The sequence below is a fragment of the Pseudophryne corroboree genome, chromosome 11, assembly GCF_028390025.1.
Source record: "Pseudophryne corroboree isolate aPseCor3 chromosome 11, aPseCor3.hap2, whole genome shotgun sequence".
Classification (NCBI taxonomy): domain Eukaryota; kingdom Metazoa; phylum Chordata; class Amphibia; order Anura; family Myobatrachidae; genus Pseudophryne; species Pseudophryne corroboree.
Window position 1 is genome coordinate 79,493,065 of NC_086454.1, and position 26,386 is coordinate 79,519,450.

Here is a 26,386-nt window from a genome sequence, read left to right on the forward strand (position 1 = left end):
AGCCATGCCCCTATATTTTTGCTGCGCGCCTCGATTTTAAACATGGGGGCGCCCAAAGGAAACCTTCACACTGAGATCCACAAGGTCTAGAACCGGCCCTGTCATCGATTTAGGATTTTCAAATATTATTTTTTTTCAAATGTAACGTACCTTATTCAGTACAGGAGAGGGGGCGCCGAAACATACCCTTGCTCCGGGCACCATGGCACCTAGCTACACCTCTCTCTCTCTCCCTATATATATATATGTATATATATATATATATATATATATATATATATACATACACACACACACACACACACACACGCGTACGTACGTATTGGCAGCACAGATAGTGTAATGACAGCACTCAGGTCATTGGTTCGCTTTCCTCCAGGTACTTCAGTTTCCTCGCCCCAAACCAGAAATGGTATATTAATTGGCTCCTGACAAAATATATTAACGCTAGTGTATACGAGTGTACATGGATAAGGGAATGCATACCATTGTTGAGGTTGCAATGTTTAATGTTTGCAGTGATGTTCGGCCCCATAGTGTTTTGATTTTTAGGAATAGTGGTTCATCCCACAAAATAGCAGCCTCCGCAGCAATATTTGGCCTAAATATGGTCACAGAACTTTTTGGTGACTTCCAATCTGCTTACAATTTATACAGCCAATATATTTACTTGGCATTTCCCCAACATTATCACAATCCAGGTGTATTCTGTACAGACTTCCACACACAAGCCCTTTCCCCTTGACTGTCCTCAACCCTTTTAAACAGAAGAAACACTGGAGACTGGAGTAGTGAGTCTGCATTATTACATGTTGCTGCTGTCTCTTTGCCAACCTTTTAACCCCGAAAAAGTATGCAGTATACCTTTACTATGAATGCAAGTTGTGAGACCTTAATATACTCTCGCTTAGGGCAGTGGATTAGCTGCAGTTGTCACCATTGGGTGATTGGGCTGCTGTATCCTCACCCTATGACTGCAGGGCCTCTAACACATTTCTTGGCTATGTGACACCAGCAGCCATAGTGAGATGTGTGATACTGATCAGCTTCTGTCCTTCATTCCACATAGCAGACAGCAGTAGTCACACACCTGTCAGTTAAAGCTCTTGGCTTTTTTTTTTTTTATAAACTCAAACTTTTCACCTTTGTTTATCCGATTAGAAGGTCGTCTTCTGGGAATGCTCTGCTTTTGCATTCCATTTCCCAATACAGACTCAGGTTATGGGAACACAGCACTTGTTTTGTACTGGGGTAATTTTGTCATCCTGCCTTCAGACAGAACAATGCCATGTCTGATGAGGTCCAAGATTGCCGAAAGGTTGGCTCAGAATATTGACTGTGTGTTTTAAGTGACATCTTACTGGGGCATTACTTATTGGGAATCCAGTACAGGTTCATAAAGGACTTCTTGGTAAATGTGAAGCCCCCTGCAATAGGTACTGTTTTATGTAACATGGGTACTAGGCAGGGGTGTGGTACAATTCTGACACCAGAATATCGACATGGTCTCAACGCCGACATACAAAATGTCAGCAGCACCTGGATGTGTACATTCACAATGACATGTTGACATTTCGTCATTGATGATATTATGAATGTCAACAGTAGGGAAATGGTGACATTCTGAATTGGCACGATCAAATACCCTTGGCACAAGTGCACCTACATCTAGTGCAGGGCACCCAGGCTCTATGGGCTGGAATGTGGTAATGGCCCTTGCATGTGCATGTTTTCGGATCCCTCTTTTATGAATAACTAGTTGTTATTAATTTCAACAGCTTATACCTAATATTTTAAAATAATATGACCGTGTCCCATGGATGTTACATAGCAAGTAAAACTCCACGCCTTGGGGAAAATCACTCTACTCCGGTTCTCTGTGGCAGCCCTCCCGATTTCCCAGTTTCCACATCACATGAATATTTGTCTCTTCCTTTGTGGTCATATAGTGGTGTGCAAATAAATTGAAAGATGGAGCGTTGGTGTTATTTAAGCCTCCCATTGAGAAGTGATCAGATCGGTCTTGCTAAAGTCGGACATGGCCAGGAGGATCAAACTATCTTATCAAGAACTTGGTTTCTCAACTCCAGTCCTTAGGGAACCTTAAGAGTACTTGTTTTCTCTTTAGGAGCCCTCTTAAGGGGCTCTCTGGAATGCTGTGACCACATCCTCATCTGTAAATGTACAGAGTTCCATGTTTGTTTTGTTTTGTTTTGTTTTGAAAGAACAAAAATAAATAACATTAAAAAAAAAAAATTGGCCCTAGTTCACAGTTTCATGCACTTAATGGATTAACTCACTGCCATTGCTTCCAACATGCCTGCAAAGGTGCTTGGTGTCTAGGGATCTCGGCACGGCTCTCACTGTCGCCCTCTCAGAAGTGCAGCTTTTTTTTAGTGTCTCTACTGTCTGTTATTGGCTCATCAGATTTCAAGTTGACCACTATATTAGGTCAGGACTAGCACGTTGATCTTGGTCTCAACTTCAGTGACATTTAGATGCTACTATATCGAACTCGGTTGTGATAGAACATTAGACTACTTAAATTTGAGTATGCTTCCATTTTTGTTTTAATATGTAACTAATCTTCTCTTCATCGGCTACATACTACTACCACTTCGTATCCTCTCTTCTCCAGTTAGAATAGCTGGAAACTGGTCATGTCCATCTTTAAATTGTGTAATACTACCAAGTATTTACTATCCTCTCCCTAAGGTTGTGTAGTCCCTAAGGAGTGTAGTCCTCTAAAGTTTACTTAGCCTAAGTAGCATTGCAACTGTAAAGGGCATTTCTATGCCTGAGCAACACTTTGTTCCAAAGGTCTTTGGTAAACCCATGCAAGTGTACTGCAACTTTCCACAGCTATTTTACCATCAGTGGCAGTGATTTGTGGTGAAGACTCTGAGCTAATTTGATCGCAACTGAGAAAGCAGCATGGCAGCTCTAACTCTTACTAATATGGTGAATAAAATATTAAGAAAAAAAAGTTTTTTTGGGACGAATCGTACAATATTCAATTATCTCTGTGTAAGAATGGTACATTATGCCCTTAAGTAATTATCAGTAGGTACAAAATCATGGGCAGCAAACGTGTTTTGTCCTCCATCTGAGAATCTGTTCACCTTTTAAGCCAGGATGAATGACCTGCCCACTTAATGTATCTCAACCTTGAATGACCTTAAAACAGTGATTGTTTTTAGGTCATTCAGGGATTGAGATACATTGATGACAGTTTGGAAGAATCCTGGGCATGATGTCTTTGTGGAGGACCATCCGCATTCATGCACAAGGCTCAGCAGATTCGAGTTGGGTATCATGCCTTTTATATGTCATGGAAAATGTGAATTTGAATATCCTTATAATCTACAGTACAGTTGTTTTTCTGTTTTTGTCTCTTTTGCTCATACAGTTTTATACAGTATAGTATACAAATCCTTCCTGACCAAGCTGTCCTTCACAGTCAAGGTTGGGGTTCTTATTTTGGTACCTGTCCAAGATGGGAAACTGGTCTCCTATAAGTCTCTAAGCGACCACCACTTTTTTACTTCCTCCACTTTGTGATTATCTGTGAACGGAAAAAATAGAAAAGTGCTTATATGAATGTTTTTGTAATCTGGGTTAACTGTCGTTCATTCCAAAGAATATCATTATTCTGTTCTAATGACATTAGCATGACAACGACGAGTCTTGCAGCAGATCCTGGTTCAAATCCAGTTGCCAGTTCCTTGTAACCTAAAGACAATTCATCTTTGTGCGTTCTAGACGTCACTGTAGATTCTGTGCTTCACAGGTCAGTACAGTGCTGTGTACAAAGTGGGCTGTTCCTACGCCTATATGATTGACTATAAATGGGGAAATGTCTACTCCTGTATACTATAGGGATTGCTAGTATCAGATGCGGCAAACTGTCCTGATCTGGTCAGTTTCCTACATTAGTGAGAATATAGATTAATCATTATTGTAACATAATGCTGTGCTTTTAAAACAGCTGTCTGCTCTTCTGTTGAAAAAGGATAACAAAGTTCTGAAATAGTAAATTGGTTATATGAACTTTCTTCAATAAATGCCAATTCCTGCACATTACAGAACTTTGAAAAGTAAAGGCGATCTTACGTGTTGTTGCATAGCGCAGCTTATGATTGGCTGTTTACTACTCTTACCCTTCATGTGCTTCCTTATACGGTACTGGTTGTACCCCCAGCTCACATGCACACTTTTCAATACTCAGTCTGAGAAACCTGTAATTGGCCATTAAAGACTAGAGGCTGGACAATTTATTTTACATGATATATTGGACACCCAAAAATGATTTGACACAATTGGGAACAACTGGGCTGTATTTGCTACTTGTAGAAATTCTGAGCTATCATGGCTGTGACTGAGAAAGCTTTTGTTCTCTTTATTCTCTATTGGCAGACAGGCCAGAAGAACATCCTGCGGATTGGTGTCCAGTCTTTGGGATCGGTGCTGTGGGGTGATGACATCTGCAGCGATGAGTGCCCGCACAATCTGCACAGCCTGACCAGGTTCCTGTATGCCCTCCGAGGTCTCCTCCGGGCATCTCTGTCAGTGTGTGCCATCACACTGCCGGCACATCTCATCCAGGTGAGCACACAACCCGCTTTACAAAGCCGATGCAATAGAGAGTCATCTAGGGACATGCGCCCATTGCCTTTTAGAGAACGTATGGAATTGTACGATACTGTGTTGCCTGCCACGCAGCACGCTGCTGTTCTCAGTCAGCTATTGTAGCTTCTGAATGACGCCATGCAATATTGTGTCAGTAGGGTATAAACAGGCAGTGTAACGCGTGATCAAAATAAACATTCTTTATGCTATGCCTATGGCCCCCATTCCGAGTTGATCACTCACTAGCTACTTTTAGCAGCCGTCCAAACGCATAGTCGCCGCCCACGGGGGAGTATATTTTCGCTTTGCATGAGTGCGAATGCCTGTGCAGCTGCGCGCCAGCAAACACTTTTTGTGCAGAACAAGACCAGCCCTGTAGTTACTTATTCTGTGTGATGATTGCTGCGACGAGTGACCCAGCAAACGCCCGGCCACGCCTGCGTTTTTCCAAACACTCTCAGAAAACGGTCAGTTGCCACCCAGAAACTTCCTCTTCCTGTCAATCTCCTTGCGTTCGGCTGTGCTTTTGGAATCGTCGTTAGAACCAGTGCAAAACCACAAAGGACTTCGTACTCATACGATGCGCGTGTGCATTGCGGTGTATACGCATGCGCAGATTAGCCTTTTTTTTTCACTGATCACTACGCAGCAAACAACGGCAGCTAGCGATCAACTCGGAATGACCCCCTATGTCGTTAGCTGTGACATGTTCCTGATAATCTCTCTATCCTTCTGTCTCTATTATTATCATTTAATCTCTTCTTTTTTTTAATGGCCCTTTAGCAGGGTTGGGTATGGGTGACTGGCGTTTGGGATCCAGCAGGTCACCATACCGACGCCGGGATTAAGAATGGTGCCTGTGGGGGGGCGGTGTTAAGTGCAACGAAGCCCCTTGTGGGCTCGCTGTGCTCGACACGCTGCGGTCTCGGTGGCAAGCTGTGTTTGCCACAGGTTCTGTTCCCACTATATGGGTGTCATGGATTTTGAGGTGGCGGGATGTAGGCGTCTGTATTGTGACTGGCGGACACACATCTACAGCCCCTTTTACAGACTACCCTTATCTGTCATTATATAAGTAAAACAATTAAAAAAAAATTGTCATTTCTCTAACGTCCTAGTGGATGCTGGGGACTCCGTCAGGACCATGGGGGATAGCGGCTCCGCAGGAGACAGGGCACATCTAAAGAAAGCTTTTAGGATCACATGGTGTGTACTGGCTCCTCCCCCCATGACCCTCCTCCAAGCCTCAGTTAGGTTTTTGTGCCCGTCCGAGCAGGGTGCAATCTAGGTGGCTCTCCTAAAGAGCTGCTTAGAAAAAGTTTTTTTAGGTTTTAAATCTCAGTGAGTCCTGCTGGCAACAGGCTCACTGCATCGAGGGACTTAGGGGAGAGATTTTCAACTCACCTGCGTGCAGGATGGATTGGAGTCTTAGGCTACTGGACATAGCTTCAGAGGGAGTCGGAACACAGGTCATCCTGGGGTTCGTCCCGGAGCCGTGCCGCCGACCCCCCTTACAGATGCTGAAGATCGGAGGTCCGGAAACAGGCGGCAGAAGACTCTTCAGTCTTCATGAAGGTAGCGCACAGCACGGCAGCTGTGCGCCATTGTTGCTACACACTTCTCACTGACCAGTCACGGAGGGTGCAGGGCGCTGCTGGGGGCGCCCTGGGCAGCAATATTAAATACCTTTAGTGGCAAAGAATACATCACATATAGCCATTAAGGCTATATGTATGTATTTAACCCAGGCCAGATTTCTCAAAACCCGGGAGAAAAGCCCGCCGGAAAAGGGGCGGAGCTTATTCTCCTCAGCACTCAGCGCCATTTTCCTGCTCAGCTCCGCTGTGAGGAAGGCTCCCAGGACTCTCCCCTGCACTGCACTACAGAAACAGGGTAACAAAGAGAAGGGGGGCATAAATTGGCGATATTTACATATTAAAAGCGCTTATAACAAAAACAACACCTTTTAGGGTTGTTTATATACATTTATAGCGTTTTTGGTGTGCGCTGGCAAACTCTCCCTCTGTCTCCCCAAAGGGCTAAGGGGGTCCTGTCTTCGATTAGAGCATTCCCTGTGTGGCTGCTGTGTGTCGGTACGTGTGTGTCGACATGTATGAGGACGATGTTGGTGTGGAGGCAGAGCAATTGCCGGTAATGGTGATGTCACCCCCTAGGGAGTCGACACCGGAATGGATGGCTTTAGTTATGGAATTACGTGATAATGTTAGTACATTACAAAAGTCAGTAGACGAAATGAGACGGCCGGAAAACCAGTCAGTACCGGCTCAGGCGTCTCAGACACCGTCAGGGGCTGTAAAACGTCCCTTACCTCAGTCAGTCGACACGGGTACCGACACAGATGAATCTAGTGTCGACAGTGAAGAAACAAACGTATTTTCCAACAGGGCCACACGTTATATGATCACGGCAATGAAGGAGGTTTTGCAGATCTCTGATACTGCTGGTACCTCAAAAAGGGGTATTATGTGGGGGGTGAAAAAACTACCTGTAGCTTTTCCAGAATCAGAGGAATTGAATGACGTGTGTGATGAAGCGTGGGTTAACCCAGATAGAAAACTGCTAATTTCTAAGAAGTTATTGGCATTATACCCTTTCCCACCAGAGGTTAGGACGCGCTGGGAAACACCCCCTAGGGTGGATAAGGCGCTCACACGTTTATAAAAGCAAGTGGCGTTGCCGTCTCCTGATACGGCCGCCCTCAAGGATCCAGCGGATAGGAGGCTGGAAACTAACCTGAAAAGTATATACACTCATACTGGTGTTATACTGCGACCGGCAATAGCCTCAGCCTGGATGTGCAGTGCTGGGGTAGTGTGGTTGGATTCCCTGACTGAAAATATTGATACCCTTGATAGGGACAGTATTTTATTGACTCTAGAGCAATTAAAGGATGCGTTTCTTTATATGCGAGATGCTCAGAGGGATATTTGTACTCTAGCATCAAGAGTAAGTGCGATGTCCATATCTGCCAGAAGAAGTTTATGGACGCGACAGTGGTCAGGTGATGCGGATTCCAAAAGGCATATGGAAGTGTTGCCATATAAAGGAGAGGAATTATTTGGGGTCGGTCTATCGGATCTGGTGGCCACGGCAACTGCCGGCAATTCCACTTTTTTACCTCAGACCCCCTCCCAACAGAAAAAGACACCGTCTTTTCAGCCGCAGTCCTTTCGCTCCTATAAAAACAAGCGAGCAAAAGGACAGTCTTATCTGCCGCGAGGCAGAGGAAAGGGTAAGAGAGGGCAGCAAGCAGCCCCTGCCCAGGACCAGAAGCCCGCCCCGGGTTCTACAAAGCCATCAGCATGACGCTGGGGCTTTACAAGCGGACTCAGGAGCGGTGGGGGGTCGACTAAAGATTTTCAGCAATCAGTGGGCTCGCTCACAGGTGGACCCGTGGATCCTGCAGATAGTATCTCAGGGTTACATGTTGGAGTTCGAAAGGTCTCCCCCTCACCGGTTCCTAAAGTCTGCTTTACCAACGTCTCCCTCAGAAAGGACGACGGTATTGGAAGCCATTCACAAGCTGTATTCTCAGCAGGTGATAGTCAAGGTACCCCTCCTACAACAGGGAAAGGGGTATTATTCCACACTATTTGTGGTACCGAAGCCGGACGGTTCGGTAAGACCTATTCTAAATCTGAAATCCTTGAACCTGTACATACAGAAATTCAAGTTCAAGATGGAGTCACTCAGAGCAGTGATAGCGAATCTGGAAGAAGGGGACTTCATGGTGTCCCTGGACATAAAAGATGCTTATCTGCATGTCCCAATTTACCCTTCACACCAAGGGTATCTCAGGTTCGTGATACAAGACTGTCATTATCAGTTTCAAACGCTGCCGTTTGGTTTGTCCACGGCCCCTCGGGTCTTTACCAAGGTAATGACCGAAATGATGGTTCTTCTACGAAGAAAAGGCGTATTAATTATCCCTTACTTGGACGATCTCCTGATAAGGGCAAAGTCCAGAGAACAGCTGGAAGTCGGTGTAGCACTAACCCAAGTAGTGCTTCAGCAACACGGGTGGATTCTGAATCTTCCAAAATCTCAATTGACCCCGACAACACGTCTGCTGTTCCTGGGAATGATTCTGGACACGGTTCAGAAAAAGGTGTTTCTCCCGGAGGAGAAAGCAAGGGAGTTATCCGAACTGGTCAGGAACCTCCTAAAACCAGGAACTGTGTCAGTACATCAATGCACAAGAGTCCTGGGAAAGATGGTGGCTTCTTACGAAGCAATTCCATTCGGCAGATTCCATGCACGAACATTTCAGTGGGATCTGCTGGACAAATGGTCCGGATCGCATCTGCACATGCATCAGCGGATAACACTGTCACCAAGAACAAGGTTGTCTCTCCTGTGGTGGTTGCAGAGTGCCCATCTGTTAGAGGGCCGCAGGTTCGGCATACAGGACTGGGTCCTGGTGACTACGGATGCCAGCCTACGGGGCTGGGGAGCAGTCACACAGGGAAGAAACTTCCAGGGTGTATGGTCAGACCTGGAGACGTCTCTTCACATAAATATACTGGAGCTAAGAGCGATATACAATGCTCTAAGCTTGGCAAAACCGCTGCTTCAGGGTCAGCCGGTGTTGATCCAGTCGGACAACATCACGGCAGTCGCCCACGTAAACAGACAAGGCGGCACGAGAAGCAGAAGAGCAATGACAGAAGCTGCAAGGATTCTTCGCTGGGCGGAAAATCATGTCATAGCACTGTCAGCAGTGTTCATCCCGGGAGTGGACAACTGGGAAGCAGACTTCCTCAGCAGACACGACCTTCACCCGGGAGAGTGGGGACTTCATCCGGAAGTTTTCCACATGATTGTGAACCGTTGGGAAAAACCAAAGGTGGATATGATGGCGTCTCGCCTCAACAAAAAACTGGACAGATATTGCGCCAGGTCAAGAGACCCTCAGGCAATAGCTGTGGACGCTCTGGTAACACCATGGGTGTACCAGTCAGTGTATGTGTTTCCTCCTCTGCCTCTCATACCAAAGGTACTGAGAATTATTCGGAAAAGGGGAGTAAGAACAATACTAGTGGCTCCGGATTGGCCAAGAAGAACTTGGTATCCGGAACTTCAAGAGATGCTCACGGAGGATCCGTGGCCTCTACCTCTAAGAAGGGATCTGCTTCAGCAGGGACCTTGTATGTTCCAAGACTTACCGCGACTGCGTTTGACGGCATGGCGGTTGAACGCCGGATTCTAAAAGAAAAGGGCATTCCAGAGGAAGTTATTCCTACCTTGATTAAGGCTAGGAAGGAAGTGACCGCACAACATTATCACCGCATTTGGAGAAAATATGTTGCGTGGTGTGAAGCCAAGAAGGCCCCAACGGAAGAATTTCAATTGGGTCGATTCTTACATTTCCTGCAGGCAGGATTGTCTATGGGCCTCAAATTGGGGTCTATTAAAGTTCAAATTTCGGCCTTATCAATCTTCTTCCAGAAGGAATTGGCTTCAGTGCCTGAAGTACAAACTTTTGTCAAGGGTGTACTACATATACAGCTCCCGATTGTGCCCCCAGTGGCACCGTGGGATCTAAACGTAGTTTTGGATTTTCTCAAATCTCATTGGTTTGAGCCTCTCAAATCTGTAGATTTGAAGTATCTTACATGGAAAGTAACCATGCTACTGGCCCTGGCTTCAGCCAGGAGAGTTTCAGAGTTGGCGGCTTTATCGTACAAAAGCCCATATCTGATTTTCCATTCGGACAGGGCAGAACTGCGGACACGTCCTCATTTTCTCCCTAAGGTGGTTTCGGCTTTTCACTTGAACCAGCCTATTGTGGTGCCTGCGGCTACTAGCGACTTGGAGGACTCCAAGTTACTGGACGTTGTCAGAGCATTAAAAATATATATTTCAAGGACAGCTGGAGTCAGAAAATCTGACTCGTTGTTTATATTGTATGCACCCAACAAGATGGGTGCTCCTGCGTCTAAGCAGACGATTGCGCGTTGGATCTGTAGCACAATCCAACTTGCACATTCTGTGGCAGGCCTGCCACAGCCTAAATCTGTAAAGGCCCACTCCACAAGGAAGGTGGGCTCATCTTGGGCGGCTGCCCGAGGGGTCTCGGCATTACAACTTTGCCGAGCAGCTACGTGGTCAGGGGAGAACACGTTTGTAAAATTTTACAAATTTGATACTCTGGCTAAGGAGGACCTGGAGTTCTCTCATTCGGTGCTGCAGAGTCATCCGCACTCTCCCGCCCGTTTGGGAGCTTTGGTATAATCCCCATGGTCCTGACGGAGTCCCCAGCATCCACTAGGACGTTAGAGAAAATAAGAATTTACTTACCGATAATTCTATTTCTCATAGTCCGTAGTGGATGCTGGGCGCCCATCCCAAGTGCGGATTGTCTGCAATACTTGTACATAGTTATTGTTACAAAAATCGGGTTATTATTATTGTTGTGAGCCATCTTTTCAGAGGCTACTTCGTTTGTTATCATACTGTTAACTGGGTTCAGATCACAAGTTGTACAGTGTGATTGGTGTGGCTGGTATGAGTCTTACCCGGGATTCAAGATCCTTCCTTATTGTGTACGCTCGTCCGGGCACAGTACCTAACTGAGGCTTGGAGGAGGGTCATGGGGGGAGGAGCCAGTACACACCATGTGATCCTAAAAGCTTTCTTTAGATGTGCCCTGTCTCCTGCGGAGCCGCTATCCCCCATGGTCCTGACGGAGTCCCCAGCATCCACTACGGACTATGAGAAATAGAATTATCGGTAAGTAAATTCTTATTTTTCCTTTCCTCCTATATCTGCTGCAGGATCCACATGGGCCGGATGAAGAGGCTGTGCGGGCCTGATCCGGCCTGTGGGCTGGACATTCCCCACCCCTGATCTAGACAAAGGCTTGCTTGTGAGACACACCCAACTAGGCCTGATATAGCCTTGATTGGAATCAGTCATGCCAGCATTAGGCAGTCTTTCTCTTTTAGGATCCACATAATGGGTCACACGCAGCTATAGATGGCTACTCTTACATCTAGCCTCCCTGCACATTAAACAGCCCTTCTATGGCGTGACTCGGCAGCCCCATGCGTCTTTACGTGCAATTTTTTCCATTAAAATGAGTCTTACTCGCAAAACGATGCAAATAAGATGCACAAGCAGTTTATGCTGATTAAAATGATGTGCAGCATGCCTACATTCTGTGTGCGACCGTGGCCGTATCTGCATACGAAATGCTACGTTAGTGTTTTCCTAGAAAAACAGTCACTGACACTGTAGCGTACCATTTTGTATGCAGATACAGACGCAAATAGAATACAGGCATGCCACATATCATTTTAATCAGCAGAGTCTGCTTGTGTGTATTAGTCACAAAGCGATGCGACTAACACACACTTTCAGAAAAAAAAAGATGCCTGACGCGTGCAGAGTTGCACGGTACCTGGCAGCTCACTCAGACCAGGCATTGTGTGCTGCATGCCGTATTGAGGCTGGATGTATGAGGACACATGTATGCATGCTAGCGATTTCTTTTCTTTTCTTTTTTTTTACTGAGCTGCATGTAGACAGTGATAAAATATTGACATGTTAGAATGATCCCTGGTGGTCCAGCAGTGACTTACCTGCTCCCTTATTGCTGCAGCAGCACCAGCTGCGTCTTCCAGGTCCCGACGGTCATGTGACCGATACTGTAGGGTCAGACCTCAATTTTCCAGTGTTCTGGTATTTCTCCGCTATCCCTAACCCTAATCCCCCTGCCCACAGCCTAACCCTAATGTCAACATTCTGACTATGTCAACATTTTACCTGTCTGAGAATGTTGACACTTTGCCTTGCTGTCTTTTGATTTATGGTTTCTTGTGAGCTGATTGGCTGTATTCTTGGGGGCACAAATATGGAAGCCAATCACTGCATACACGATGACAGGGCGGCCATTGTTTTATCACATTTTCTGCTCGTCTCAGTTGATTGATCACAATCAGTTGTTCTTGTGATCAATATATTGGTGCCACATCCACTGCCGTTTGTATTCAATAGATTGGAAATGGGAAGCTTAGAGTGTTGCAGGCACCTTGTGATAGAAACAGTGGGGGTCATTCCAAGTTGATCGCTCGCTGCCAATTTTCGCAACGCAGCGATCAGTTAAAAAAACTGCAAAACTGCACATGCGTATGCTCCGCAATGCACATGCGTGGCGTATGGGTACAAAGAGCATTGTTGCTGTGCAATGCTTCTAGCGACTAATCCATTTGCACAGCCGATCGCAAGGAGACTGGCAGGAAGTGGGAGTTTCTTGGTGTCAACTGACCGTTTTCTGGGAGTGGTAGGGAAAACGCAGGCGTGTCCTGTCGTTTGCAGGGCGGGTGTCTGACGTCAATTCCGGGACCTCCGTCGCTAGGATCATCGCACAGGATAAGTAACTTCAGGGCTGGTCTTGTTTTGCACAAAATGTTTTTGTACCGCTCGGCTGCACATGCGATCGCATACTTGCAAAGCGAAAATACACTCCCCCGTGGGCGGCGACTATGTGTTTGCACGGCTGCAAAAAGTAGCTAGCGCGCGATCAACTCGGAATGAGGGACAGTATTGGCAGCACCAGACCCCATAAAGAGCAGGTCCCTTGCCTGCAGAGCTTCCAATTGATTATGTCTTTTATTGCTGATAGTGGTGTTTCTGAGTGAGTGGCCTCATGGGAACAATGTTACATGACGGTTGGCAGCTGTCTTTTGTTTGTAATAAATACACATGTCTAACAGAAGTGTGTTTATGTGGCTAGTCATGTCAGCTTATGTGGATATCTCTTTACACCGTCATGTGTTTGACATACTAAGATGTTGTATTTTGTTCGATGAAATGAAAATCTGGTTTATTTGTCTGGGATTTGAGCTGTATATTATTGGGAGAGAGGCTGAAAGTGCTTTTCTCTATTCTGAACAAGAACGTTTTAGGCCTGACCTAGATAACCTTTCTGTCTCAGAGTGCTTTTCTTAGCACTGGCTGTCAGCTGTGGCAGAGTGTGTGCTAACATTCAGCTCTCTTTCCACAATACAGTACACCAATCACTGTTTTCTTCCTGCCCGTCTCCTATCTCCCTGTCACAAATAAATAAAAGAACTATTTTCCTGCAGCGTGTTTACTAAACATCTTATAATATTTTGAACATTGTTATTCTGTGTGTGAGTATTTTATTGCGTTTTTTTTTTGGGGGGGGGGGGGGGGCATTTTAAATCTGTGTACAAAACATTTTATAAATCGTTACTATTCTCTTCCCTTATATAAGGGGTGGGGAACTTGCGGCCCTCCAGCTGTTGTTGAACTACACATCCCAGCATGCTCTGCAACAGTTTTAGCATGGCCAAATAGCTATACTGAAGCAAGGCATGCTGGTATGTGCAGTTCAGCAACAGCTGGAGGGCCAAAGAATCACCGACACACACACACACACACACACACACACACACACACACACACACACACACACCTTCCCGCCGCCTTATAGGATAATCATTAGAGATATTTTTTGTCGATGGCACATAGGAATCTAAAAAAAAAAAATGTATGCGCTCAGTGCACAGTAGCATGTCGGCAAATTTTGTTGCTTCTTTCTTCCTTTTGTCTTGTTTTTTTTTTAAATCTTTTTCAACTTATTTATTTTATTTATTTACAGTTTCTTATATAGCGCAGCATATTCCGTTGCACAACATAACATTTGGAATCAACAGTGATAAGACAAACTGGGTAATAACAGACAGACATAGAGGTAGGAGGGCCCTGCTCGCAAGCTTACAATCTACAGGAACTTTTCCCACAAGAACTATTCCCAGTCTATGGTTGTCATGGACACCCACAAGAGGGAATAGCCCTGTTGCGCTAGTATTTTGGCTGTCGGTATTGTCGGATGTCTGGATTTTGGTGTCGGCATACTAAACACCGGGATCCCGACAGCCTGCATGTTAACCGCAACTCACTATTGCTGTGTCATCCCCCTAATACTTTGTATAGAGAGAGACTTTTCCTGTATGAACTACATTGGTGGAAGAGTTTTGGGGGGGAAGGGAAATGGATTATGGGACGAAGACAAAAACAGCGGCAGAGCAAGACTAACTGAGCAAGCTGTTTCGGTATATAGAAACTAGGTATAGCCTTGCAACATGAATATTCTAATAAATGCATCTCTTAATATTTCTCTTAAGCAAATGCAAATAGAAGTTTGGGTTATAGGTTGCAGTTCATAATAGGTGCATTATTTTGTAGCAGGTGTTCACAGGAGCAATACATGTATATTCTCTTATGTAAAATGATTTGTGCTGCAATGCACTTACATAAAGCTGATAGAGATGGAACATTTTGTTTTGATGTTGACATTAAATGTATTGCTGTATCTGTCTATGTGGATAAGGTTTATTACATTGCATCATAGAAATCATATCTGTGAATATAGGGGTGTGTGGTGCAAAGAAGCTGGATATATATTATATATCTTGTTCTCACCATCTGCATGATCAATGATGACAAAAAACAAATATTTGCTGTATTATAATATTATTATTATTATTATTATTATGTCATGATAGTTTGCCTTTATGTGTACAACTAAATGCAGTGTTAGTCATTTACTTGAAAAGTATATCAGAATCTTAACAAGTAACTGTAGTCACCCTATTACATGAACTTTTGTATTTATTTATTGTATAAACTTTATTTTATTGTTTGTTATTTTAGTCATGATGCTCTGGCTTCTGCGGTGAAATGTGGACAGCAAGTAAAAATCAGCCAAGTTACTAACCTTCGTTTTTTTTAAAGACTTTTCAGAAATGTTTTCCTTGCGACAAAGGGCCAGTTATTCACTGCCTGTCAGTGATCCGTGTTCTAGATTTATCCAGGGTAGTTTGCAGTCTGTGTAAGTGAAGCAAATGGTTCAATATTTAACAACCTCTGTGTGAAGCTCTATGCTAGTGAGTAAAATGCCATTAGGAAGACAGAGATGCAATGAGTTGCTTACAGCCTACATTACTGTGTTCCCAGAGCCCCGCTGTGTGCTTGTACGCCTTTCCTAGAAGCTGCGAGAGAACCTCTGAGAGCATATGCACAGCCCTGGATGTTAATAGATAATTGGGGAAGATGGCATGATGGGAGGGCAACCAAACATGTGGTCCCAGGTTCAAGCCCTCGACAGACTTTTATATTGGGATAACAGCAGATGTTCACGTTGTTTAACCCCTTGGTTATTGGAGGAGCTGACATCACGTTGCTTAGCCGTGTCTTGCCAGTCTTCTCTGGCAGCCTCGGGGCTTAAACAGCCTACTTTCAGAACGGGTCAGCTAAGTATACAGCAAGCACATACACAGCTGCTACTACTAGGAACAGAGTGCAAATATACGTTCATGTGTGGGTGTATGTGTATATGTATATATATATATATGTATATATCTATCTATCTCTATATATATATATATATATATATATATATATATAAAAGGAGAAATGTCATCTTAGTTAGATTGGCCTGATTCCCCGAAAACAGTCTTCTTTGTGACCACCTTTGTAAGACTAAGCTGAATGGGTAGATGCCAATCGTTCAACTGCAATATCAGGTTTGCATGTATCCCTGAATCAGGCTCAAAGATAGATAGGTAGGTAGGTAGGTAGCTAGCAGGGTGGGGAAGGGTCAGGTTAACAAGCAGTTAAATAATTAGAAAACAGTGGCAAATGCCATATGAACAATTGATGTTTTGGATCTGATTTCGAGCCGGACGCAATGCCAGTGATCACATAAGTTGGCGTTTTGTTTTTTTGTGACTGCACATGCATCTAAATTCCTAAAGAGTCACATGGGCATGTGTCCCACGGTGTGTAGGCACAAGAGTCACTGGACTATTAGAGTCGCACGGACTCTGGAATGTACTGGGCTCCTGGACATTGGCCAGTCATATTATGGGTGTGTTGTAGTTTTCAGACTAATACACTTAGGGGGACATTTACTAAGCAGTGATAAGAGCTGAGAAGTTGCCCCATCAACCAATCAGCAGCTCTGTATAATTTTATAGTATGCAAATTATAAATGTAACTTCAGTGCTGATTCAGTGCGGTAACTTCTCCACTGGCTCACTTCCCCGCTCTTATCACTGCTTAGTAAATGTCCCCCTTAGTTGCTTACTTTGGAGGCCATACTCTGACAAAGATTGTGCACTCAGGATGGGGCTGGTGCAAGCCCTGATGGTGCTACCGATGGTTGCTACTGCAGCCACTCAAACCGGCCCTTCCAGCTCTCCTGCAGTCAGACGGGTGGTCTTCAGTTTGCCGGCTGTCAGGATCCCGGCACCGGAATCCCGACAGCCGGCATACCGACACCTTTTCTCCCTCTTGGGGGTCCACGACCCCCCTGGAGGGAGAATAGATACGTGCGCCACCGTGCCCGCAGGGTGGCGAGCGCAGTGAGCCTGCAAATGGCTCATTTGCGCTCGCTCTTCCGTCGGTATGCCGGCGGTCAGGATTCTGGCGCTGGTATGCTGGCCGCCGGGAGCCCGGACGCCGGCATACCCTACTATACCCCAGTCAGACACATGCTTGTACACCGCGCGAATTGCTGATACTAGTGTTATCATGAAGTTACAAACACAACTGTGGCAAAAGACGCTAACTCAGTCGCAGCAGCATCCGACTCAGAATCAGCCTCTTTGGAGTAAATTTACTCAGATGAGAGTTCTATGTAAGATGGGATGTTGCCCATAGCAAGCAGGCAGATTCCAGGTATTACCTTCTAGAAGGTGCTAGATAAATTAGAAGTAGAATCTGATTGGTTGCTATGGGCAACATCCTATCTTTCATAGAACTCCTATCTTAGTATATTTACCCCACTGTGTGTGGACAAGATGTGCATTTGGATAAAGACAGCTATGCATAGAATTGCTTCATGGCTCAATATGAGTGATTAGGAAGCCCTGAGTCATAGCTGGTGACCCCAACATCCCATTGAATAATTTAATCCCATTGAACATAACTTTTGAATAATTTAATCTAGAAAAACAAACTAGTTTTTGTAGATTCTATATTTAAAGGAGTCTCTGAAATCCTGATTTCTTCATCGTCTGCAGGATAGAAATTGTATTTGTGCTGATCATTACATATTTTCAGTGCTGTTTATTTATTACCAGTTATTTATACAGCGCACACATTTTACGCAGCGCTTTACAGAGAATATTTGGCCATTCACATCAGTCCCTGCCCCAGTGGAGCTTACAATCTATATTCCCTATCACATGTACATGCACACACATTCACACTAGGGTTAATTTTGTTGGGATCCAATTAACCTACCAGTTTATTTTTGGATTGTGGGAGGAAACTGGAGTACCCGGAGGAAACACACGCAAGTACGGGGAGAATATACAAACTCCACACAGTTAGGGCCATGGTGGTAATCGAACCCATGACCTCAGCAGTAATGCTAACCATTACACCGTCCATACTGCCCTGTTTAAGGCTTGGGATAATATCCTGTTTGTTTGCTTTGACAGTGACCCGACAGACCTACCGACTCCTGTAAATTGCATTCTTCCAGTACATACATGTGGAGTTTTAGTTTGTCGTTAGATCCCATTGTAACTTATCTGTGTGTGTGTATCATTACTTCTTTGCTGTACATCATTGCTCCTCTGCAGCAACCTGTCACATCTAAGTGGCAGAAGCCGGCTGAAGAGTCACAGACTCAACTTTAAACTTGTATTAACCTATAGCTTTTACTGACGCTGATATGTTGTAATCTCGACTGTAACGAGTGTTTGAACAGTGTGAAATACACTTTATAAGGTGCTGTAACGCAGAGGTCATTCTGGTTCTCTGGCCTGTATTCTTCATGTTAGCGATTTTGTTTTATTTTGTGACTGGCAGACCTTTTCTTAGTAGCAGCCGTCTGAATTGAAACAAGTCATCATTTTAATGGTGTTAACTAGTTTAAATTCTGTATGTACTGGAAAGATTTCTGCTAGTTGATTGTGACAATTTGGAATCAGTGGTAGGAAGAACAGTACTCCTCAGCTGCAATTAACATCCCAGAATGCATTTGACAGTCTGGACTTGCTGGGACTTCTAGTTTTACAGTAGCTGGAGAGCCACAAGTTCCCCAAGCCTTATTGGAGGGGTTTGGTATGATTTACCGACGGACACAATACCTACGGTCATAATCACGACAGCCATCGACCTACAGTCAAAATACCGACATTCATTATGCCGACATGTTCAAAATGCCAACATAGTCAGCATATCGACATTTGGAATGCCGACATGAGTTTATTTTTGTGTGTCCATGTCGAGAAGGACACCGTCTAAGTGTACCGCGGCCCCTCGCATGGCTCGCTGCGCTCGCCATGCTTCGTGCATTGTGCCTACTCGCTGCGCTCGGCACATATATTATATTCCCCCTTCGGGTCCACTGGGATTGTAAAGTATGAACAAGTCTGTTTTTTGGCCAATATTCCTTAAAAACTCATGTCGGCATTTCAAATGTCTGTATTCTGACTGTCGGTATTTTGAACATGTCGGCATAATGAATTTCGATATTTTGACCATGTCGGTGTTTGACTGTCGGTCAATGGCTGTCGGGATTATGACCGTCTGTATTGTGAAGGTCATTCCGAGCAGCCCGTGCGATCAGCTCGACGACGCCTATGGGGGAGTGTATTTCTGCATAGCAGGGCTGCGAACGTTTGTGCAGCCCTGCTATGAAAAAAAGTTTTGTGTAGAACTAGACCAGGGTAACAGTTACTTACCCTGTGCGATCGATCCAGCGATGCAGGTCCCGGAATTGACGTCGGGCATCCGCCCTCCAAACACCTGGACACGCCTGCGTTGGACTCGCCACTCCCAGAAAACGGTGAGTTGCCGCCCTGTAGCGCCTTCCTGCTGTCAATCTTCTTGCGATCGCTTTCTTCGTTCTTCTGGTCTTTGCATGGCGACTGCCGTCGCTGTGCAACAACGCGCGTGTGCATTGCGGCCGCCGCACAGGCACAGACCAGACCCATTCGCTCCGCTGCAACAACCAGCAGCGTGCGAACGGGTCGGAATGACCCCCTGTGTCCATTGGTGAATCAACTGCTACCCATTTTGAGGTTCAGTATATTGCTGCATTAAAAGCTGCTATTTTGCGTATTGCTGCTGCACGGAGATAATGTTTTAGTTTTTTAGATTTTTTTTGTAGGAAGAGCCAGAGGAAAAGCAGCCACTGGGCTCCAGTTAGTGATTTGGAGGTGGGATGGGGGGACAGCAGGCGGAAAGGGGACATGTTTTGATGGGACAGCAGAAAGAGAAATGAGAAAATAGAGAAGGGGAAGGAGGGGATGTTTCGACCCAAAGCTTTGGAGCCCAAAGAAAATCCAAAGAAAACAGTTGACAGTGCACATAAAAATATACTGAATGACTTATGTCACTTTACAAACAGCTATTTGTGGATTCACTTAATGTCAGCCTGGATTTGCGCTGGAAATTGCAGAGGAACAGAGTCTTTCGACCCAACACAAGGGGATTTGGGCTGTAAGCAGGGCCGTCTTAACAGTAGTGTAGGCCCCTGGGCACAGCAATGCACTGGGCCCCCTAGTCATCTTCCAGTGGTAGTAGGGGTGGGGGGTGCTATCAGCGGCAGCTTTTATGTCCCGCGGGCGGTAGGGGGTGTTCTATCTTCCACTCAGCATGTAGGACCTGGAGCAGTAATTCCTGCTAATGGGGCTAAACTGTAGAAGGGGGCATTGGGCTGAATGAAGAAGCCCTAGTACATGACTTCCAGGGTGGGTAGGGGGTGTTTAATACGTAGGGGAGGGGAGGGGTGGAAGTGGAGTGGGCTTTATATTTATCAATTTCCGGTGGGAGGGCAGCTTGCTTGACTGCAGAAATCTCAAGTTCCTGAAAATATATTTTTTAGCTTTGAATGGGATAAAAAAAAAACTAGACAGTACCACCTTTCAGAAAGTACTGGGGACTTGGGGATCAGCGTTCAGGAGCCAGAGCAATCCACCAATGAAAATTTAAAACTGCATATTAGGCGTGTGGAGCTGGAGCAGGGACCAGCTGCTTGAAGGCTGATATCTCTGGTTCTGGGCATAGTAGAGACAAGCTGCCAGTGTCCACCGAAAGGGGAGATTCACAGCTTTAGGATTATACCCTCAGAAAAACTAAGTCAGACAGAACCCGAGATATCTGGCTGGGAAGAGCAATTAACAGGCTTAGATGAGTACCACTGATTTCAAGTCCGATATCTCCGATTCCCCATGGCTGATTTTAACAAATCTGGTACCACTGGAAAGAGGGGACCCTCAGCTATCAGCCTAGGGCCCTTAGGCTCCTGGGGCCCTTGGGCAAGAGCCCATACGAAAAGGCAGCCCTGGCTGTAAGACCTGTAGGACTCAGCCCTCTGCTGTACCCCATGGGCAACTTCTCCACTGGCTCACTTCACTCTTTTCACTGCTTAGTACATATCCCCCTAAAACAGAGCCAAATTAACAAACGAGATATGTCAAGATCAAAGCCAAGTATTTAGCACAGGAGCTATGGAGAGAACAGACTACAGATAAACAGGACACTGGAAGACACCAGTAACTTTGTAAAGAGCAATGGAATTTACTGGCACTGTATAAATAACTTAATAATAAAAACAACAGCAACGATGGAACACAAGTGGGAGCATAATAATCTCACAGATCTGTGCTCAGAGTGGCAATTTCATTATTAGCGCCTTTCTGATGTCAGGGGTCATATGACCACCCCTTTAAGTTTCCAGCTGTGTAGACCATGGTTGAGGTGGACGCCAGGATGACCGTGGCCCGGTTAGAGAAGGAGAGAGGCATCTCATCGGTATGCATCCACTTTATACTCCACAAAAAGCTTGACCTGAGCAAGTTTTCTGCACGTTTGGTGCTCAGTCAACTGACCCGAGAGCAGGAGGAGGCTCGGGTGACTTGGTGCCGCAACATGCTGGCCAGGTTTGATGGTGGTCACTCAAAGTCTGTCTGGGAGATCATCAGTGGCGATGAGTCCTGATTCTACAGTTTTGAACACGAGACTAAACAACATCCAGCCCATTGGACCCCATTTGGAGGTGCTCTGCTACACAAGTTCTGATGTGAGCGTATCGTGGCCAAGCAGATGGTGGCTGTTTTTGTGGCCAAGACTGGTAATGTAGCTTTCGTAACACTTGTGCAGCAGTGCACCGTCACTGGGGACTGGTACGCCAACCAATGCCTGCTGCAAGTGCTGGAAGCCATTTCCAGGTGCCGTCCACAATCTCAAGCTCATTGTGCCCTTCTCCATCATGACAATGCTCCTGCTCACAAGTCCAGGAAATTGTTGGACTTTCTGGACCATGAATGCATCTATTAGCTTGGTCATCCGCTGTACAGCCAATACCTGCCCCCTGTAAGATCTTCGTGTTCCCAAATCAAGAGCAAGATGTGTGGGATTCGTTTTGAGTCACCGGAAGCTGCAGTGGAAACCTTCATCCAGCATGTAAAAGACTTTCTTTGGACTAGTCCAACTTCTTTAGCAAGTGGTTTGAGTGCATGCAACTTTGCATAGACTCCTCTTGTTTGTAAATATAATACTTTTTGTGTGTCTAGAAACCTATTACACACCCTTCCTATTTATATGTAAAAAAAAATAGCTTTCAAAAAGAACTAAGAGGATTAAAAAAAAAAAATTCTTAAGGCCTTGAAAACTGTAAAAAAATGCTCATTTGATGAAAATATAGTTTAAAGAAATTAAAAAATGGTTAGGTTTCACTTAAACCCCAGGCAGAGATTGTTTTAACTTGTAAATCCAAAACCTACTTCAACCCGATTACAGTAAGAATGTCTTCCTGCACCTTTCATACAGTAGTACAAGGATGAGAAGAAGCCGCATGTTTGGCTCTTAGGAAGCATATCTATTGTGGCTGTCCTACCCCGGTGCATGATCTGTGCTGATGAGGATGATGACATTGCTCTACATGTAAAATGAATAATAGGGGAGGGAGTGATAGCAGAACCCACTGAACTTCCCAGGGAGTGTAAGAGTCACTGGGAGAGTGAGTAGTATGGGACAATCCAAAGTTGGAAACTAAAGGCGTGGTATAAAGTTTTGCAGTGGAAGCTGCAAGTTTGTCAGAGAGCTGCCAACCTTACAGAGACAGCTGGCATTCTTGACCAAAAAAGCTTCCAGTCTAGCAGGGATTGCTGCTAGGTAAATAGACAAGGCTGCCAGAATAACTGAAGGAACTACTGTAACCAGACGTGAGGCTTTCATTGCCTTGAGAGTAAGCGGTCAAAGGTCTAGAAGAGAGTAGGGGTCCTGACTGGAGGGGGTCCCCATCTGGTCCAGATGAGAGCATTTAACCATTGCAGTTTGCAGTGTCCTGATCTTTTCCAGTTCTTTCAGATGCATGTTACTATTACTTCTACTCCACAGTCCATTGAGGAGAGCCACTATTCACTAATCCAGGCCTTCGGTCCATCCTTACTTCGGATCCCACTATTTTGGAACTCACCAGTGTCCAGGGCAAGTGTGAGAAGTCGGTTATATTCTGCGCAGCACTTACCTGGGGCTAATTTATGGTACTGCATCATATGGGCTAGAATCTGGTGATGCAATGAGTAATTGCCAAGACTACTCTTTTGTGGGAAGTCCGATGGTAGATGGTGGTCTGTACATGTGCAGCAGTGATTTGCACATGCGCAGGAGCAAACCATGAATGATTTTCCGCCGATTGTTAATAGGCTAACCTAGACTGGGCAGTGTTTCCCATGTCAGCCCCTGGAAAACTTTACAAGGATCTGCAACCCCAAAGAGAGGCCACAACTGAGGTGAGGTCGCTGCATAAGAGAAGAGGGGAGAAGAAGCTGTGATGTTTACCACCCTTCCAGCAGCACAGGGCTACAATATATATATATAAAATATAATAGTTTCACTTACTTTTTAACACCTTTAATAGAGAAAGAAATTCTTTTAGTGAGACAGCTTTTACTTATATCACTTTCAGACCTAAACCTTGGTCTGAGCCAGGTTAGTGAATATGGTTCCAACACGTGTAACCGTTGCTCAAACCCCTTTTACACGGTCCGGTATGAATGGTCGACAGTCATTAGTTCGACCACTATTGGTCAACATTGACGTGGTCGACATAGACGAATGGTCACACATGAAAATGGTCGACACGTGAAAAGGTCGTAATGGATTTTTAAACTGTTTTTGGTGTAATTTTTTTCCGTAACATGACCAGGAACCCCAATTAGTGTACTGCGTCCCCCTGCATCTGCGGGCAAGGTGCCTCGCCTCTGCTACCACTGCGCTCAGCACAGGTTACTATTCCCAATCATAGTTCACGTGGATGGTAAATTATGAAAAATGTTTTTTTGGTTTTTTTTAGAAGCCATGTTGACCTTTTCATGTGTCGACCTTTTTACACCACATGTTGGATCCAGGTTATTCCCGAGTCTTTGCCTTTCACACTGCACCTGTGTCTGCCCTGCAGAACTAGTGAAGGTTGACGTTACAGACTCATAAAGATGGCGCATGAAAGCGAGCACCTTTTAAACATGACCCTTGCACACCACAGCACCACACCACCCCTAGTCATGACCAGGTTCACTTAACTCGTGTTGACCCTTTCACACCGACACATGGCCCGGATTTACTTGCCAATTTCATGGGTCAAATGCTCAGTGTGAAAAGGGTAATAGCGTCTTCAAAAACGTGCTACGGAGGTTCTAGCAACCTCTGCAGAAAGTGTAACTTCCATGACTTAGCCCTTCATATGTGACCGTGCCTGCATCACGCCGCTGTGCTCCATGCAACACTCTGTTTAGTTGCTTGGTATAATATGTCAGACATGAGCACTATGCAGCTGAGCGATAAGCTGCGTCCCAGGCAAAACCAAATCAAATGCCCATCATAAAATGTAATAAAGATAAATATGAGTGCTTGTTATCACTTGGAGGCTGTTATGAATTACTGCCCATGGATTTTTATCATGCTGATAACACTATGGTTTAGAAGGTTAAGCTTAGAGGTACAATTTTCGTACTCCAGGGACATAATAGACCATAGATCTCCTGGCTACAAGCACTCCCAAACAGTCCCTGCACCCGTATTTATTACATCCCACATGAGCTTTGGAGCCTTCCCACATGCCTACAGTGACTGCAGTACATGGGAGTCTTGAAATAACCAGATTGTAAGCTTGCGAGCAGGGCCTTCCTACCTCTATTTCTGTCTGTTTTCACCCAGTTTTGTTCTATTACTGTTGTTCTAATTGTAAAGCGCAACGGAACATGCTGCACTATATAAGAAACTGTTAAATAATAGTATAGGTTTGTCTCTGCAATACCAGCCTTATTACACTACAGTATATGCTGGGCTATTCAGCAGGCCGGTTACTAGGAGTCAGTCCATAAAAACACTCCACATATTCATAGGATGCATGGAATAGACCGGTTAGAAGTGAGACAATGTTTAAATGTACAGTAGAAGATTTATAAAAGAGGTAGAATGAGCACAAGTAGAGGTGTTTGCCCATACCAACCAATCAGATTATAACTATTAATTTATAGAATGTGCTTGATTAATGATAACTAGAATCCTCTTATCCTATTTGGAAAGTTTGATAAATTACCCCTTCATTCATTCATAAATGATAATGAAGGGCCTGATTCTAAGCTACATGCCATTGGCGCCACCTCTGTGTCTTTGTACGCAGCGGCTGTGCGAAAATATGCAAAAGCTACATGAGGTGTCTTGTATAAAAAGATGCCGACGTCACAGATCCGCTGCCTGCGCCCAAAGACACAGCACTAGTGGATCCACGACCATCGGTCTTGGCATCAGATTTCTGAGTAAACATCAGGTTAGTCTCTTTTTTTTTTTTTTTTTTTAGTGCACTCTTAACTATTGCTAAGAGTGCCCCTTTTTACTGACTATATGCATAACTCTAGATAGCACCACCGGTTCCGCTAATTGTTTTATATGCTTTACATGTTAAGAACTTTATCAATTCAAGATCTAATAGAATTCCGGTATATACTACATTTCACTCATTGGAGGGTGAATTCCAGTGCACTCTTCCCAAAACCCTCTCTTTCTCAATAAATATCAGGTTGCTCAGAATGGCTGGAAAAACTGCGCTGTCGGGGCCAGTGAAGCTGCGCAGCCAGTGGCTTCAGTGCGCCCAGAATACGGGGCTGACATGGCTGCTTTCCCTGCTTTTTGGAACGCTCCCCCCCCCCACACCCCCAAACTGCTGCAGACAGCCACTTACCCAGCGTCTGTAACCGCACAGCACCTGACAACGCAGGACCAGATCTGCACATTTGCAGTGTGCCTCCTGCGCACACACAAATTCAAAACCATTGGAGAACAGCAAGGTTCTCTACATAGCATACATCTCTGAACCTGCCTCAAAGTGCACTATCCGTTCTTGATTGTATGTACCAAACAAGCAAAGTAGTCACATTCCTCAGGCAGCATTCTTCAAGGGGTTATGTATAACTTGTCCCACATTACATTGACGTCCTTTATTTAGAAGACATATAGTAGGTTCAGTGCTGGGAGCAGCAGACCAGCCGCCTCATTCATGTTTGTACACAAATGCAATTGTGGTTCTCTAGGCTACAGAGCTGCTAATGTTAGCAAGTGAAGCTGCCGCCCATCGGAGTCTTCACAAAGTCATTTTCAGCTGCGCACCCATTCACAGCTCTAGTCTAATGCATTTACCCATGCTACACACCTGAAGAAGGTGTTTAGCATGGGTAAATACATT

General features: G+C 45.0%; 1 protein-coding gene and 1 long non-coding RNA gene across 4 annotated transcripts in view; one reads left to right on the plus strand and one right to left on the minus strand.

Moving 5' to 3' along the window:
• Nucleotides 1–26,386, plus strand: part of ELP4 (elongator acetyltransferase complex subunit 4) — a 563,638-nt gene that overhangs the window by 313,884 nt on the left and 223,368 nt on the right. For all 3 annotated transcript variants that reach the window (XM_063944452.1, XM_063944453.1, XM_063944451.1), the window contains exon 7: nucleotides 4,417–4,605. In XM_063944452.1, the coding sequence (XP_063800522.1) occupies nucleotides 4,417–4,605 (189 nt within the window). The remainder of the gene's footprint in view (nucleotides 1–4,416; nucleotides 4,606–26,386) is intronic.
• Nucleotides 3,301–15,753, minus strand: LOC134968895 (uncharacterized). Its single transcript, XR_010189351.1, has 3 exons — nucleotides 15,614–15,753; nucleotides 15,398–15,507; nucleotides 3,301–3,565 (listed from the first exon to the last, which is right to left on the minus strand). It is a non-coding gene; the product is annotated as an uncharacterized LOC134968895 (long non-coding RNA).